The sequence below is a fragment of the Oncorhynchus mykiss genome, chromosome 18, assembly GCF_013265735.2.
Source record: "Oncorhynchus mykiss isolate Arlee chromosome 18, USDA_OmykA_1.1, whole genome shotgun sequence".
Lineage (NCBI taxonomy): Eukaryota > Metazoa > Chordata > Actinopteri > Salmoniformes > Salmonidae > Oncorhynchus > Oncorhynchus mykiss.
In genome coordinates this window covers 51,568,295-51,585,189 of record NC_048582.1, presented here as the reverse complement: position 1 = coordinate 51,585,189, position 16,895 = coordinate 51,568,295, and the positions used below count along the sequence as shown (strand labels likewise).

Below are 16,895 nucleotides of genomic sequence, written 5' to 3'. Positions count from 1 at the left end.
GACCAGAAAACTGTCAATCAACAGTCGCTTTGCTTATTCGATCTGGCTACCTAGGTATACGGCAATGCACCACATTTTGTCTAAAAAAACATCTGTTTCAGAACCAATAAAAAGGCGGGCTCACATATCCAGTTTAGTGACAAGAAAGAGCTTGTTTTATTATATCAGGTTTAACACAGTATCCTGCCTACCTACGTTAATATTATCCATATAAATACAGTTTAGCAACCTGCTATGGACGCATCTTTGCCAGAACAATAGGCTACCTGGTGATTTCATTGAACATATTTCAGATAGGCCTAGTTTGGGTGGGTTATAATGATATATATACACACACACATACACACACATACATATATATATATATATATATATATATATATATATATATATATGTATACATAAATATATAAAAAATGATATACCTCAGTGATAGCTGTAACTTCACACTGCCTTCAATACGTAGCTATGGGATGAAGATGTAACATTTTCTGGCGAACTAATTACGATATTTGTGAGGAAGAAAAAGGCTACAGACAGATCATGCTTTCCTTCCGATCCTGCAACCCCCGTTGCACAGAGGTAGGCCGTATGATCATGCAACTCCCATTGCACAGAGGTAGGCCGTATGATCCTACTAGGTCTGGACTCCAGAGAAGTGACAATGTGACATGATATCCCTAGTTGACATTGACTACTAACAGTAATGACTTTAAGCTCAAAACGCAGGTGTGAAACGCAGTTTATTTATGTATCTTGCGTTTTCAAAATGCATCACCGTTTATGGCTGTAATGACAGACACCTTTGCTCAGCGATTGTGCGTTCTTTTTCATTTCATCCTGTGCGCACTTTTTCGCCCTGTGTGCTTGTCGGGCGCTGTGGTCTCAAGCTTTCAACCACTCCTTTTAGGGGGGTCGCGGATCAAAACGTTAAGCGAATAGAGGGATGATTTGATGTAGCTATAAGATCAGGTGCAGCGCCACCGTGAAATTGTAGGGAGAGAAGATTGCCATAAATAAATATGCAGCTCCAAAACTAGATTAAGCATATTATCTGTTTACTTTGCGAGCTCACCAGCAATGGGGCGTCAATCAACAATAACTAGCATGGGTTTAGTGGTCTTTTGGTATGCCAAAATTGCTTGGAATGTATCATTTACTTATGATGCTTGCATTTTGAATTTGTTATTATATTAGTATTATTTATTATATAATACAATGTTCTGTAGAAAAAAATATGAAAAGGGCTCTCTGGTAGCCTCAATAAATAGACAAACATTTCGTGACCTTGGGACAATAAGGTTCTATCTGCGCAAAGCATAGTTCTGAGATATTTAGCATCAAAGTTTTCACATCCCAGATTTCAGAACTTTTTGGTAGTGAATTCTTCATTCATAACCCATTAAGGTCCTCACCTTAAAGGTATCTAAAGTACAGAGTATCAAAGTCCTGCGACATTTATACATCCGTTTTTGTAGGGGTGTGCAATCTCAGATAGAACCTTATGGCTCAGACATGTCAATCTGGGTTCAGCTATAAGGTTCCAGCTGACTCTTCTGAGTTAGACATGTTCAGTTTTTAAGAAGACCAGTGGCGCCTGTTTTTTTAAATTTGTTTCCTGTTTTGCATGTTATTTTAGCATTAATATGCTTCACGTATCCATTTGCAAACAATGTCAAAAATAAATCATCATTGAGTTAATAGCCGCATACAAACATGGTCTCTTTTTTGCTTTCTTAAGTAGAGCTGCTCCAAAATGCAGGTGTTTCAGCCTAGTTCAGTGTCTTCTGTGGTGGTGGGGCAGCCAGCGGAAAACACCGAGCGGAGGGGTTGGTAATGTTCCCTAGCTGCGCCGGGATTGGCTCAGTGTTCTGTCACTCATGGGGACACTACGTCGCCGCAAAATCTACGGGTAGAGCTAGAAAATTTTTAAAAAGCCCCTTGGGTGCGGCCGTGAACTTACATTAGAAGTGCCCATCCAAGAAGGCTCAAGGTCATTGGCCACAGATAAAATGTCAAATCACGTTATATCTACCGTAGCTTTGATTGGACTGATCATGTCAACATCACACTATCAAAATCTTAGCTAGCAAGCTAGACAATTGACACAGCGTCGTCCGGGTTCGGGGAGGGTTCAGCCGTCCGGGATGCCCTTGTCTCATCGGGCTCTAGCAACTCCTTGTGTTGGGCCGGACATCTGCAAGCTGACTCCGGTTGTCAGTTTGACAGTGTTACCTCTGAGACATTGGTGCGGCTTGGCTTCCTGGTTAAGTGAGCAAGAAGCAGTGCGGCTTGGCTCTCAAATTTTGGCAAGTCCGTACGGGAGTTGGAGCGATGAGACAAGATCGTAACTACTAATTGGATATCACAAAAAAGGGGGTAATGCCATGGGCTAGGAAAGTTTGAATACATTGGCCATGCTATCAATCTAGCATGACTTCTGCCACTTTCAAAACAACTGGAAACTCAGAACTGGAAAATCTCAGACTTCAGTGAGTTCAAGACAACTGGGAACTCGGATAAAACTAGGTCTGACTGGGAAAATACAGAAAATCATTTTGAACGGTCATCCAACTCTGAATTCTAAGTTGGGATTTCGGGCCTCTTTCTGGAGCCCACAAGAAGGACCGCCGCGTCACCTTCCTGTTCAAGTGAGCACAGCACAACAATGTGAGTCCAAAAATGTATTGTATGTTGCTGCATAAATGATGTAATGTGCAACAGAGATATGTATACTGTAGCCAAGAAAGTAATACTAAGTGTATGTTGTGTTGTAAGCTGTTAGTAGCCCATGTGTCTCACCCACATCATTTGTAATGTTTAGTGCTTAGTTGTATAGTGGCTTTGCTGGCGTGCATCCACCCAGAAAAATGTGTTTGCCCCACTAAGATTTACATGCTATTTTACAAAGATAGTCAGAACACATCATCAAATACATTAAGAAATGTATTATGGTCGTCAGACAAATTACTGTCATCACTGAAAAACGATGTGACAACATAATTTACTTGAAGATTCCTGACATCGTTGTTTTTTTGCTTGCGGGCCATTATTGCTGGCTAGACTAGCTAGACCATACTTAGAGGGACAAGGCAAAGACGTGTTCTGATTGGTCCATCTGTATTTGTGCAGGCTTGTGATTGGATTGCATATTTTGGCTAGAAGCGCCAAGTTCAAATGGATTTATGCAGATAGAACTAGTTTTGACATAAAATGTACTTTTTCAGAAATCTCCACAGACATATGAAGAACCATCTAAAGATCTGTTATATGTGACTAACTCATTTCTGACTAAAATGTCAGAGAGAACCTTATAGTCCCAAGGTCACAATTTGTAGTTGAACAAGACATTGCATGTATAGATTTTTTTAAACTCGACTCGAGACTCAACTTAGAATGCACGACTTGGACTTGACTCGAGATTTGACCCGTTCTACTTCTGAGTCGACATGATACTCAGACATTAAGACTTGAAACTAGCTTGTGACTTGAATATTATTAGTGACTTGGTCTCACCTCTGGCAATCCCAGTGGCATCACACATCAGAGAGACCCCCTAACTGGGCCTCATACAGACAGGGTGCAACTTCACAATGGTCAGCTGGTGGAAAAGCAGGGGTATAGAAGAACACAGATGCTATTGGAGACTTGAGTCAAATCCTGAAAGAGTCACCTGTGAATGACTCAATCAAGAGGAATACAAATCTCTCTCTCATCTCCTCCCTCTAACACACACGAAGATGAAACTCCTAAAGATAAGGTTAGTGTCTGACGCCAGTGCAGATGCAGTCTCCTATATTCTAATCACTCAATGTCCATCTATACAACTCCATAACACATTATTGCCCTATAAACCTGCCCTAGTACACACATCTTGTTCATTTAGTTCCCCACTAGGTCAACATCAGGCTCATCAAAGCCCTGTAAATAAATAGACACAGGTCTTTAGAAGACCAGGCAATAAGTACGTTTATTACATTTACGTTTATTTACAGAGACCTCGAAAGGGTTTTTCCAGTAAACCATGGTGTATGTGTGTGTGTATGTGTGTGTGTGTGTGTGTGTGTGTGTGTGTGTGTGTGTGTGTGTGTGTGTGTGTGTGTGTGTGTATGCAGGCACACAAACATGCACCCTTCAAAGTCTGTCACACGCTTGGCAGGCATGTACCTGCTCACACGCACGCACGCACGCACACACGCACAGACAAACACATACACGTTTGTTTACCTGAGAGGGATTGAGACTGGCTGTGGCTGTGTGTGTGTGTACCTGTGTTTGCATGTGCACTTGCCTGCCTGCCTGCACACACAGGTATGTGACAGACTTTGTGAGCAACATCCTAGCCTTTTATTTCTGCGTAGGCACTAATATTGTTAGCATTGACCAGCAGCACAGACATAATGACCACTAAGGCCTGCTGTAGCTCCACTGACCTAGCTAGCTTCTGTAGAGCAGGTTATTGTGTTCAGTTAATTTATTCAAAGGCTGCATCCCAGAAGGCAGCCTATCCCCTATGTTGTGCATTACTTTTGACCAGGGCCCATAGAGAATATGATGCTATTTGGGACAGAGGCTCAGCCTCTAGCCCCGGCCCCAGTCAGTCTTTATAGGACAGTTCATTTAGACTGAGAGCTCTACTCTGGTAATGAAGAGTGTACTGAGGAGACACAGAGTAGAGAGAGAGAGAGAGAGAGAGAGAGAGAGAGAGAGAGAGAGAGACCCTGGATAGAAGCAGTTTTACGTTTCTTGTCAAGAGTCTTGCCCTGAGTCAAAACTGAGTGGTTTCTGCTAGGTAGGCCAGGCAAAGCTGATAGGCTCATAAAAAGGAGCTTTTGGGTCTTAATTAAAGGTTAGGGTTAGCAGTGTGGTTAAGGTTAGGGATAGGTTTAAAGTCAGATTTGATGACTTTACTTCTGTTCCAGCTAGAGACCAATCTGCAGAGCTGCCTCCAGTACATGAGTCATCTCAATAAATGCCAATGTGCTGGATAGAATGGGTCTCAATGAGTCACACACACACACTCAGCTATTCCAGCTCTGTTCGAGGGCACTCTGTAAAGGTATGAGTCATCATCCACAGCTCAAACTGACTTACCATTAGGCAGAAGAGGCAATTGCCTCAGGCCTCACATCATCAAGGGGCCTCATGAGCTGTGCATAAAAAGTAAATACACAAATATACATATATAATAAATAAATAATAATACAATAATTTCTCCATTTGAGGGCCCCCGTGTGCCCCTTGAGACATAATAAATAATAATAATACTTTTTAAATCCCCATCCAAATCCGTCTGTTTAAGCTAGAGATATCTTTTTTGCATGGTCTGCGTCTCAATTCCATCTGAGGTGAAAGGTGGTCGAGCTATGGCGTGTTTGTCAGACCAGGAGACATCCCGAAAATCGGTCTTCTCAGGAAAACGCCTATGGCGTCCGAGCGGTTTGGGCTACATACCAATTTGAATGGAAAGATGAGACTCTCACGCCCACGATGCTGTTTTTCTGTTTTGCTCTACGACCCCCACAAGTGTCACGGGACTCGTCTGAATGTAAACCGGTACATGGGCCAAAAAATGTATGGAAGTGAACAGGGCATTTCCATGTAAAAAAAGGTATACAGGTAATTCCACAGTAAAAAATAAAATCAATCCTGAGCTTATCCTTTCTTATATCTCAGATACAGAACAGACACTTTAAAAATGACTTCCTTTTGATAAAATGTTTGACTATCTGGTTTTCCATGTGTGAATTTGTTATTCAATGCGTTTCTATGGGCTAATAGCAGTAAGGCAAAAAATTCAGTGTTTCATCAAATATTTTTGTATATATTTTGTGGGGATTTCTACAAGGGTCCTACAATTCTAAATCAAATAGCTAAATGATCCTTGGTATGACCATGTTAAAACAATTCCATATGATAGCTTAGTAGACACCCAGCCCTGGGCCCTTAGACTCTTGGGGGATATAATAAGCATTTCGTTAGTAAAAAAAGAATGCTGCTGATAATACTGCTATTGTTGTCACGGCAGAGGCATCAGATACATGGTGTGTGTGTGTGTGTGTGTGTGTGTGTGTGTGTGTGTGTGTACTCATCCATCACTTTGCATTCGTGCATGTGTGTATGTGTTTAACAAAGGTGTGTGTGTGTGTTCTCTTACCTGCCACACCAGTGGTTCAAAGGCCTCTGCAGTAGATGCCAGACACACACTGAGTGTGATTGTGTGTGATAAACATGTGATGATGCTGGCTATGACTGCTCCTCTCATGGAGAACGGCAGCATGGTGTAAACCACAAACACTATGAACAGGAAGAAGGAGACCTTGGGAGAAAGGAAGACACAGGATATTACAGGGGGACACTTTAACATGTTACACCACAAACACTATGAACAGGAAGAAGGAGACCTAAGAGAGAGGAAGACACAGGATATAACAGGGGGGACACTTTGACATGTTACATCACAAAAAGTAGGAAGTCATAGGGAGATTCTCAATTGGGGAAAAGTTTGTCCTCTCCTTGACTCCTCAGTCCTCCTCTCCTCCGTGACCCAGAAAGTGATAAGTGGTTGAGTGGTCAAGCAGAGTGTCAATTCGTTAGTAGGCAAACAAGGGAGTCTGCTCCCCTCCTCAATTATCTACTTCGGCAGAGGATGCACAAGGTTATCCTCGCGGTGTCCACGGTCATTATATCCGCCACACCCTCTTTGAATCAGCTGTTGTATTCTTGAAGGAGAAAAGCATGCACACATTTTAAAATGATACGCATCTTATCGTTTTAGCATTAAAATATCTTGCTAAATTCATTTTTTATCACTTTACACATTTATTGTGGGATTCCACCCCTTTAAACATCCTTTGATGATGGAGAAGGAGGGTCTCATTTCAAACAAGCGCATTTGTTTCCAAGTTTCCTCTTCTCGCCTCTGCTCCTCGATTACCTTTGACCTGTTTCAAAGTGGAGAGGAGAGGACGGAGGAGAGCAAAACAAATTGAGATTCTCCCATTGAACATTACAGGGAGACAATTTAACATTGTCGGATTCAGGGTTAACTTTGAACATTAAGATATTAAAGACATGATAGATCAGATGCATAGTACATAAAGGATTGAGATCTGTAGAAAGACAGAGTGGCTGTGGAATGTGCTGGGTGGATGGGAGAGAGTCACGGGAGTGCGATAGGTGATACGAGAGGACATCTGTGGATTAGGCGAAGGAGGGGTTGAGGTCAGGAGGTCAGGTCAGATGCCCTGATGGGAGAAATAATGGTTTCTTATCTTGTTACTCTCTTCCTGTGGAACCATAAGATGTAAGGATTAGAGAGAAGGAGGGGTGTCTAAAGTGGAGTATATGTACAGTGGGGCAAAAAAGTATTTAGTCAGCCACCAATTGTGCAAGTTCTCCCACTTAAAAAGATGAGAGAGGCCTGTAATTTTCATCATAGGTACACTTCAACTATGACAGACAAAATGAGGAAAAAAAATCCATAAAATCACATTGTAGGATTTTTAATGAATTAATTTGTAAATTATGGTGGAAAATAAGTATTTGGTCACCTACAAACAAGCAAGATTTCTGGCTCTCACAAACCTGTAACTTCTTCTTTAAGAGGCTCCTCTGTCCTCCACTCGTTACCTGTATTAATGGCACCTGTTTGAACTTGTTATCAGTATAAAAGACACCTGTCCACAACCTCAAACAGTCACACTCCAAACTCCACTATGGCCAAGACCAAAGAGCTGTCAAAGGACACCAGAAATAAAATTGTAGACCTGCACCAGGCTGGAAAGACTGAATCTGCAATAGGTAAGCAGCTTGGTTTGAAGAAATCAACTGTGGGAGCAATTATTAGGAAATGGAAATCATACAAGACCACTGATAATCTCCCTCGATCTGGGGCTCCACGCAAGATCTCACCCCGTGGGGTCAAAATGATCACAAGAACGGTGAGCAAAAATCCCAGAACCACACGGGGGGACCTAGTGAATGACCTGCAGAGAGCTGGGACCAAAGTAACAAAGCCTACCATCAGTAACACACTACGCCGCCAGGGACTCAAATGCTGCAGATGTGTCCCCCTGCTTAAGCCAGTACATGTCCAGGCCCGTCTGAAGTTTGCAAGAGAGCATTTGGATGATCCAGAAGAAGATTGGGAGAATGTCATATGGTCAGATGAAACCAAAATATAACTTTTTGGTAAAAACTCAACTCGTCGTGTTTGGAGGACAAAGAATGCTGAGTTGCATCCAAAGAACACCATACCTACTGTGAAGCATGGGGGTGGAAACATCATGCTTTGGGGCTGTTTTTCTGCAAAGGGACCAGGACGACTGATCCGTGTAAAGGAAAGAATGAATGGGGCCATGTATCGTGAGATTTTGAGTGAAAACCTCCTTCCATCAGCAAGGGCATTGAAGATGAAACATGGCTGGATCTTTCAGCATGACAATGATCCCAAACACACCACCCGGGCAATGAAGGAGTGGCTTCGTAAGAAGCATTTCAAGGTCCTGGAGTGGCCTAGCCAGTCTCCAGATCTCAACCCTATAGAACATTTTGGAGGGAGTTGAAAGTCTGTGTTGTCCAGCAACAGCCCCAAAACATCACTGCTTTAGAGGAGATCTGCATGGAGGAATGGGCCAAAATACCAGCAACAGTGTGTGAAAGACTTACAGAAAACGTTTGACCTCTGTCATTGCCAACAAAGGGTATATAACAAAGTATTGAGATAAACTTTTGTTATTGACCAAATACTTATTTTCCACCATCATTTGCAAATAAATTCATTAAAAATCCTACAATGTGATTTTCTGGATTTTTTTTTCTCATTTTGTCTGTCATAGTTGAAGTGTACCTATGATGAACAGGCCTCTCTCATCTTTTTAAGTGGGAGAACTTGCACAATTGGTGGCTGACTAAATACTTTTTTGCCCCACTGTATTTGTGATGGTGGGGACATGTTTTTGGCTGAATTACAGCTCTAAGGACCCTTTGGGAAGAATTAAACTTGGTTAAGCTTCTCTAGTGTCCGTGAGTTATTTACTCTGAAAAATTAGAACCTAACATGTTACACGATGACAACCTGGGAGAGCGGAAGTCACAGAATGTTACAAGGAGTCACTTCTGTCACTGCTCTCTGTTCCACCAGGCATCAGCATAAACTTTTTTGTGACTCATATAAGTTTGGTCTACTGCATGAATCATGACTAGGGTTGCAAAATTCCAGTACTTTTCCCAAAATACCCAGGTTTTCAAAAAATCCTGTTTGTACGATTCTAGATTTCCTGTGCATTTCTTTTTGATTCCGGGAATCTTCCAACTGGAATTTTTTTTTAAACTTGGGAATTTTGGAAAAGTGTCCAGAATTGTGCAAATCCAATCATGACTAATGGATCAAGTGTGTGCATTAGCCTACCGAGCTAAAGCCTTACATAGAAACTACACTGGCCACGTTGTGTGCGAGAGCATTGCAAAATAAATGTACACACACAGTGCAGTGAAAAAGTATGTTCCCCCTTTCTGATTTTCTCTATTTTTTAAAATATTTTTGACACGGAATGTTATCAGATCTTCAATCAAAACCATCAGACATAACGGGACCCATCTCGTCCAAAACTGTTAATCAATCATTGTTTCAATCAGTAATTGTATTTTTATTGTCAACAATCTGCACAAACTGATGGGGTAGTATTAGGGCCAAATAAAGAGGGAAATCAATTGCAAAGGGTGGTGGTACTTGGATTTATTTGATATTTTTTGCACAATAGTACTTTAAAAAATAAAAATAATTAGAGAATAAAGTGGAAACATTTTAAGAATAAAGCAGCAATAAACTCCACATTTAATTGAGAGAATAAAGTAAACATTTTAAGAATAAAGTCACAGTTATATTTCAAGATGAAAGTAGGGGATTTGGTTAAATGCATGTCTCCCAGGCTCCCTGTTGCTGTGCATGCCACCACAGGACCCTATTAGGATGTCGTGCCTGGCCTTAAAAAACTGAAAGTTCTGTCAGTCACCACACTATTTTGTTGAGGTAGCCTAAATGTAGTCCTAAAATATTAGGAGGTTATTCGCCTCCAGCAGTGGTCACCAACCTTTCGATCGCGATTGGCTGGTCGATCTCCAAGGTATTCCTAGTCGATCACCAAACATTTCTGTAAAAAAACTATGATAAAGCCTTGCATTCCTATTTTTTTTATTTGTTTCATTCTGTTTGAAGTAGGTGCACTTGATTCAGCAGCAATAGCGCCAGGAAGGCATATTGTTCCCATTTTGAATAATTTTATGTGTCTGAAGGTAGAACACCTGCTACCCGGCAGGCCCAGAGAGCAAATCAAGTGCACCTATAAGCCTACCTCTGGCCAATCAAATAGCTCAGATCACCGTGTCTGCAGTTTCCTCAATCCATAGATTGTAAAAAGAAGCCTCAAATGCCCAGAAAAATTGATACTGTGAGATTACGAATACAGTAAAAGGCTTCTGTTTTTATGTGTAAGTTCATGTTTAAGTTGTTATTCAGCACCTTTATAAACCATATAAAGTTTATAAGCCACCAGCACTGCAGCTGCAATGAATGAGTATTGCAAAGTGTTCCAATAAACTTGCGTTGTTATTGTTAGCGGCTTGTGTATTTTTTTAAATATCGAGGAATATTCCACTTTCTCTGGTCATAGGAGTAGCAATATTAATTTGTTGCATGAGGAAGAAATAATTCAGTGCGACTTGAGTTTCGCCATTAGCTGGAACAGTCTTTTCTTAGCAGAGGGAAGGCTGACTATCAGATGCAGGCCATCAGTCCAGTAAAAAAATCTACACAGTATATATAATATACAGTGCCTTGCGAAAGTATTCGGCCCCCTTGAACTTTGCGACCTTTTGCCATATTTCAGGCTTCAAACATAAAGATATAAAACTGTATTTTTTTGTGAAGAATCAACAACAAGTGGGACACAATCATGAAGTGGAACAACATTTATTGGATATTTCAAACTTTTTTAACAAATCAAAAACTAATTTCAGTGCAGCAAACTCTCTCCAGAAGTTCAATGAGGATCTCTGAATGATCCAATGTTGACCTAAATGACTAATGATGATAAATACAACCCACCTGTGTGTAATCAAGTCTCCGTATAAATGCACCTGCACTGTGATAGTCTCAGAGGTCCGTTAAAAGCGCAGAGAGCATCATGAAGAACAAGGAACACACCAGGCAGGTCCGAGATACTGTTGTGAAGAAGTTTAAAGCCGGATTTGGATACAAAAAGATTTCCCAAGCTTTAAACATCCCAAGGAGCACTGTGCAAGCGATAATATTGAAATGGAAGGAGTATCAGACCACTGCAAATCTACCAAGACCTGGCCCTCCCTCTAAACTTTCAGCTCATACAAGGAGAAGACTGATCAGAGATGCAGCCAAGAGGCCCATGATCACTCTGGATGAACTGCAGAGATCTACAGCTGAGGTGGGAGACTCTGTCCATAGGACAACAATCAGTCGTATATTGCACAAATCTGGCCTTTATGGAAGAGTGGCAAGAAGAAAGCCATTTCTTAAAGATATCCATAAAAAGTGTTGTTTAAAGTTTGCCACAAGCCACCTGGGAGACACACCAAACATGTAGAAGAAGGTGCTCTGGTCAGATGAAACCAAAATTGAACTTTTTGGCAACAATGCAAAACGTTATGTTTGGCGTAAAAGCAACACAGCTCATCACCCTGAACACACCATCCCCGCTGTCAAACATGGTGGTGGCAGCATCATGGTTTGGGCCTGCTTTTCTTCAGCAGGGACAGGGAAGATGGTTCAAATTGATGGGAAGATGGATGGAGCCAAATACAGGACCATTCTGGAAGAAAACCTGATGGAGTCTGCAAAAGACCTGAGACTGGGACGGAGATTTGTCTTCCAACAAGACAATGATCCAAAACATAAAGCAAAATCTACAATGGAATGGTTCAAAAATAAACATATCCAGGTGTTAGAATGGCCAAAGTCCAGACCTGAATCCAATCGAGAATCTGTGGAAAGAACTGAAAACTGCTGTTCACAAATGCTCTCCATCCAACCTGACTGAGCTCGAGCTGTTTTGCAAGGAGGAAGGTGAAAAAATTTCAGTCTCTCGATGTGCAAAACTGATAGAGACATACCCCAAGCGACTTACAGCTGTAATCGCAGCAAAAGGTGGCGCTACAAAGTATTAACTTAAGGGGGATGAATAATTTTGCACGCCCAATTTTTCAGTTTTTGATTTGTTAAAAAAGTTTGAAATATCCAATAAATGTCATTCCACTTCATGATTGTGTCCCACTTGTTGTTGATTCTTCACAAAAAATACAGTTTTATATCTTTATGTTTGAAGCCTGAAATGTGGCAAAAGGTCGCAAAGTTCAAGGGGGCCGAATACTTTCGCAAGGCACTGTATATACAGTACATGTAACCAACTTCCTATAGCCACGCAGAAGAAAGGCACACGGACACCTTCACTTCAGGTTGACTTGGTTTTTATTTGCAGTAAAAGACATCAAACAGTGATGACAGGCATTGACAGGACGGTCAGAATATCTCTCTCAGACTGAAGAGCAGGCAGACCAACTTTCCAAATAGGGGAGAAGCACTTAAAACCCACTAGTTCTTTCAAGGAAAATAATACAAAAAGCTGTAAGTCTGAAGGCCTCTCGTATTGCCAACCTTAATACAATGGCAGCAAATATTCTTATGAATTCAGCAACACATAATGAAAGGAAACTTTATTACCATCACCCCTATTCATGAAGTGAATGGTTTCACCCACTACTCTGCCCGGGAACTGCGGCGTTCTTTGATATCTACATTGCACGCAGCGCGAGCGAGGTTGATGGAAACTCTACATTTTCACTTTGTCACACTCACCCCTGTAGAATTCCATCAACCCAGACAGACCTTAAAGACACATTACTAAGGCGGGCACTTTAAACTACAGTGTTTATCACAGCTGCTTTTAACTTCAGGTGTCAGCCTGTGGGATGGTTTTCTGTCCCGCTGTTAAACAGTACAGTGGCTAAGCGATTTCTGAAAACCCTTTGATAAAGTGGGAGTAATAGTTCATCATTCTGAGAAATGACTGGACCCTCTTCAGTCCAGGGGTTTTCCCATCCATCTCCATGAGGATGTCATCTCACTGATGGCCGTCCCTTTCCCCTCGTCAGTCTGAATCCCTTTTTGAGATGTCACATGGCCCAAGAATTTCATAAAACGCAGAAGGAAGTGCCACTTATTTGGGGCAAGCTTCAAATTGTTGTTTGAGAGTCTACTGAAAACCAGCTCCAACTGTTCCATCATCTAGATAGCACAAAAGGGAGAGATAGTTCTGGTCTCCAAAGATTGACATCATCATCCTGCAAACATAACTGGGCTGTTGCAGTGGCCCTGAGCCATTCTGTTATATTCTAAAAGGCCAACTGGTGTGGTAATGACTGTGTATTTACGATCCTCTTCCTTTATGGGAATATTGTAAAATCCAGATGTCAGATCCATTGTGCTGAAAAGGCCGTTTACCCTAATGACGGCAGTGGATCGTCTTGATTTGTTAGGGGATAAGCATCCTTCTCAGGTCTCGAATTGAGCCATCAGAAATCTGTACAGATTCTGAGTTCACCATTTGGTTTCCAGACAAGAACAAGAGGGTATGCCCACTCACTATTCGATTTCCCGAGGAAGTCACATTCTTCCATTTCCTTCAAGTTTTGTTTCAGTTTTTGGAAGTCACATGGTGGCACTCTGTGGTAAGGAAGTCTGAAAGGCCTCTCATCGTTCAGTCTTATTCTATGCACAAAGTCTCTTGCTTCGCTACCTTCTAGTTTCCCTCCGGAAAATATGCTGTGATATTTCATAACCAGGTCTGCCATCTTGTTTTTCCATTCATCTGATACTTCACAGGAGGCAATGTCAACATCAGTCAGACACATTTCTTTCAACACATCAGCATATGTGCGTTCTGTTCAGTTGTGGTTCCAATGATTTTCTGTGCGGCATCTTGTTTATCATAACATTGTCCACAGCAGCTGCTGTTTAACTCCAGGTCTTCTAAAGCTATACAGGAGTAGACTGTACATCTGCCAGTTTTGCATTGTGCTTCAGTGTAACTGGGCCCTTCTCCTTTCAGCCTACCCAAGACTAATTGTTCATGTTTTGGGGATAGTGTCACACACCGGTTGAAAACGAAGGTGGCAACTTTTTTTTCAGGCATTTTACTTTGTTGCCACCGGTCAACATTTGCCAGTGTGCTTAGAAGTGCAGCTGATTCATCAGAAAGGCCATTGGCTGGATGTGATATTGTTTTCCAATATCCCTCTGTACTTTTCAATAGATGGAGGACATGTTTCAGTACATTTTATTGTTAGATCTGAATCGCCGTCATAATCATTGGCCTGTACAGAGAATTAAGTCAAAACCACAGGTCCAAATCCCCATCTCCTTCCATGGCTTTGGAAAGGGGCGATGTAGCAAGCTAGCTACTGCAGGACATCAACACAAGCAGACCAGAAACACATGTTTTTCTGAAAATGACATTTCGCTTAGGATGTCATTTGATTGGTGTAGAGCAAAATCCAAATTGGCCCCACTTGAGGGGAATTTAACTGTTCAAATGCTTGTTGGCATCAATCAACCAAATGCTACGGTAGCAACATGTCATACTATTTTGGTCCAGGTAGCATGAGATACAGGGGCTACACATACTGAGACAGAGGGGTGCTGTTTCCCTGTCCAGACAGCATGAGATACAGGGGCTACACATACTGAGACAGAGGGGTGCTGTTTTCCTGTCCAGACAGCATGAGATACAGGGGCTACACATACTGAGACAGAGGGGTGCTGTTTTCCTGTCCAGACAGCATGAGATACAGGGGCTACACATACTGAGACAGAGGGGTGCTGTTTTCCTGTCCAGACAGCATGAGATACAGGGGCTACACATACTGAGACAGAGGGGTGCTGTTTTCCTGTCCAGACAGCATGAGATACAGGGGCTACACATACTGAGACAGAGGGGTGCTGTTTTCCTGTCCAGGTAGCATGAGATACAGGGGCTACACATAATGAGAGAGGGGTGCTGTTTTCCTGTCCAGACAGCATGAGATACAGGGGCTACACATACTGAGACAGAGGGGTGCTGTTTTCCTGTCCAGACAGCATGAGATACAGGGGCTACACATACTGAGACAGAGGGGTGCTGTTTCCCTGTCCAGACAGCATGAGATACAGGGGCTACACATACTGAGACAGAGGGGTGCTGTTTTCCTGTCCAGACAGCATGAGATACAGGGGCTACACATACTGAGACAGAGGGGTGCTGTTTTCATGTCCAGACAGCATGAGATACAGGTGCTACACATACTGAGACAGAGGGGTGCTGTTTTCCTGTCCAGACAGCATGAGATACAGGGGCTACACATACTGAGACAGAGGGGTGCTGTTTCCCTGTCCAGACAGCATGAGATACAGGGGCTACACATACTGAGACAGAGGAGTGCTGTTTCCCTGTCCAGACAGCATGAGATACAGATACACATACTGAGACAGAGGGGTGCTGTTTCCCTGTCCAGACAGCATGAGATACAGGGGCTACATATACTGAGACAGAGGGGTGCTGTTTCCCTGTCCAGACAGCATGAGATACAGGGGCTACACATACTGAGACAGAGGGGTGCTGTTTTCCTGTCCAGACAGCATGAGATACAGGGGCTACACATACTGAGACAGAGGGGTGCTGTTTCCCTGTCCAGACAGCATGAGATATAGGGGCTACACATACTGAGACAGAGGGGTGCTGTAAAATGAGAGTTAGGGTGATGTCATCCTATCCCTTAATAATCCCACCTCCTGTCTTCCAAGTGTTTGACATTGGAGAGGGTACCAGGAACTTTATCAATGTAGAAGCAATAGTCATTTTTCATACGTTGGTCATCATACATTGATTTGGTTTCATCCAAATATCATCCAATTTCATGAAAAACATGTGTAGAAAAGGCCCATGGAGTTGGTGGAATACTCCTTAAATTCATTGCCATTTACTCAGCTGGGCCAGGGGCGCTTTAATTAGGTCAGGTGGAAATGTCCGACAGATCTCAACTCCATAAAAGGAGGAAATTGCCATTGCCTGATCTCGCTGCTTTCTCTTCCTTAACTCCATCTGATCCAGAAGTTCTGTGCGTCCATGAATCCACGTAAGTCCACCGACTATGTTACCTTTCATCTGAATGATCTGTGGCGATCGGGAGAGTGGGCCATTCAGTTATTGTTTATAGTTATTACTGCGGAACGCGGCTTGGCGCGCACGCTTCAAACATATTGTGTAATGTGAATTGTCAATGATCACGGCCCTACGGATCCTCATAGGCCAATTATGCAACCGATATGGTTCATATGTATTGAAATTGATTATATGTACACATGAAGACAATTGAAAGAGTGAAATGAGAAACGTCATTGTTTGCTAACTGATAGACTTTGATCATGGGGATTATAGATTGTATAACCATTCCCTGTTTGTATTCTTTCATGATTTATGATAAATAGTTACGAGCCTAAATGACTCGCGGATGATTACTATTGACTTAATGAACTGAACTGTTGACCTCCCTAACTTGTGTTAATAATGAATGATATGATTTGATCTTTGATTATGAATCTGATTGGATACATGTTATTTGTTTCCTTTGTGATGCAGCACAGACTACTCAGTAAATATACCACTTTATGGTTAAAGGAATTCCTGCCTCAGTCTCATCCATTCCTCTGTCACCTTCACTGTCAGTCATCCTACCTGTCCAGCTACTCACACAGATTCCACTAATCTTTCAACATGATTATGACTGTTGACCTTTAAAATAGAGACACTTCTCTCCTGATTTTTCCA

General features: G+C 42.1%; 1 protein-coding gene across 3 annotated transcripts in view; it reads right to left on the bottom strand.

Moving 5' to 3' along the window:
* LOC110496472 (adenylate cyclase type 2) overlaps positions 1 to 16,895 on the bottom strand; it is a 93,630-nt gene that overhangs the window by 56,833 nt on the left and 19,902 nt on the right. For all 3 annotated transcript variants that reach the window (XM_036953053.1, XM_036953050.1, XM_036953052.1), the window contains exon 3: positions 6,158 to 6,319. In XM_036953053.1, coding sequence (XP_036808948.1) covers positions 6,158 to 6,319 — 162 coding nt within the window. The remainder of the gene's footprint in view (positions 1 to 6,157; positions 6,320 to 16,895) is intronic.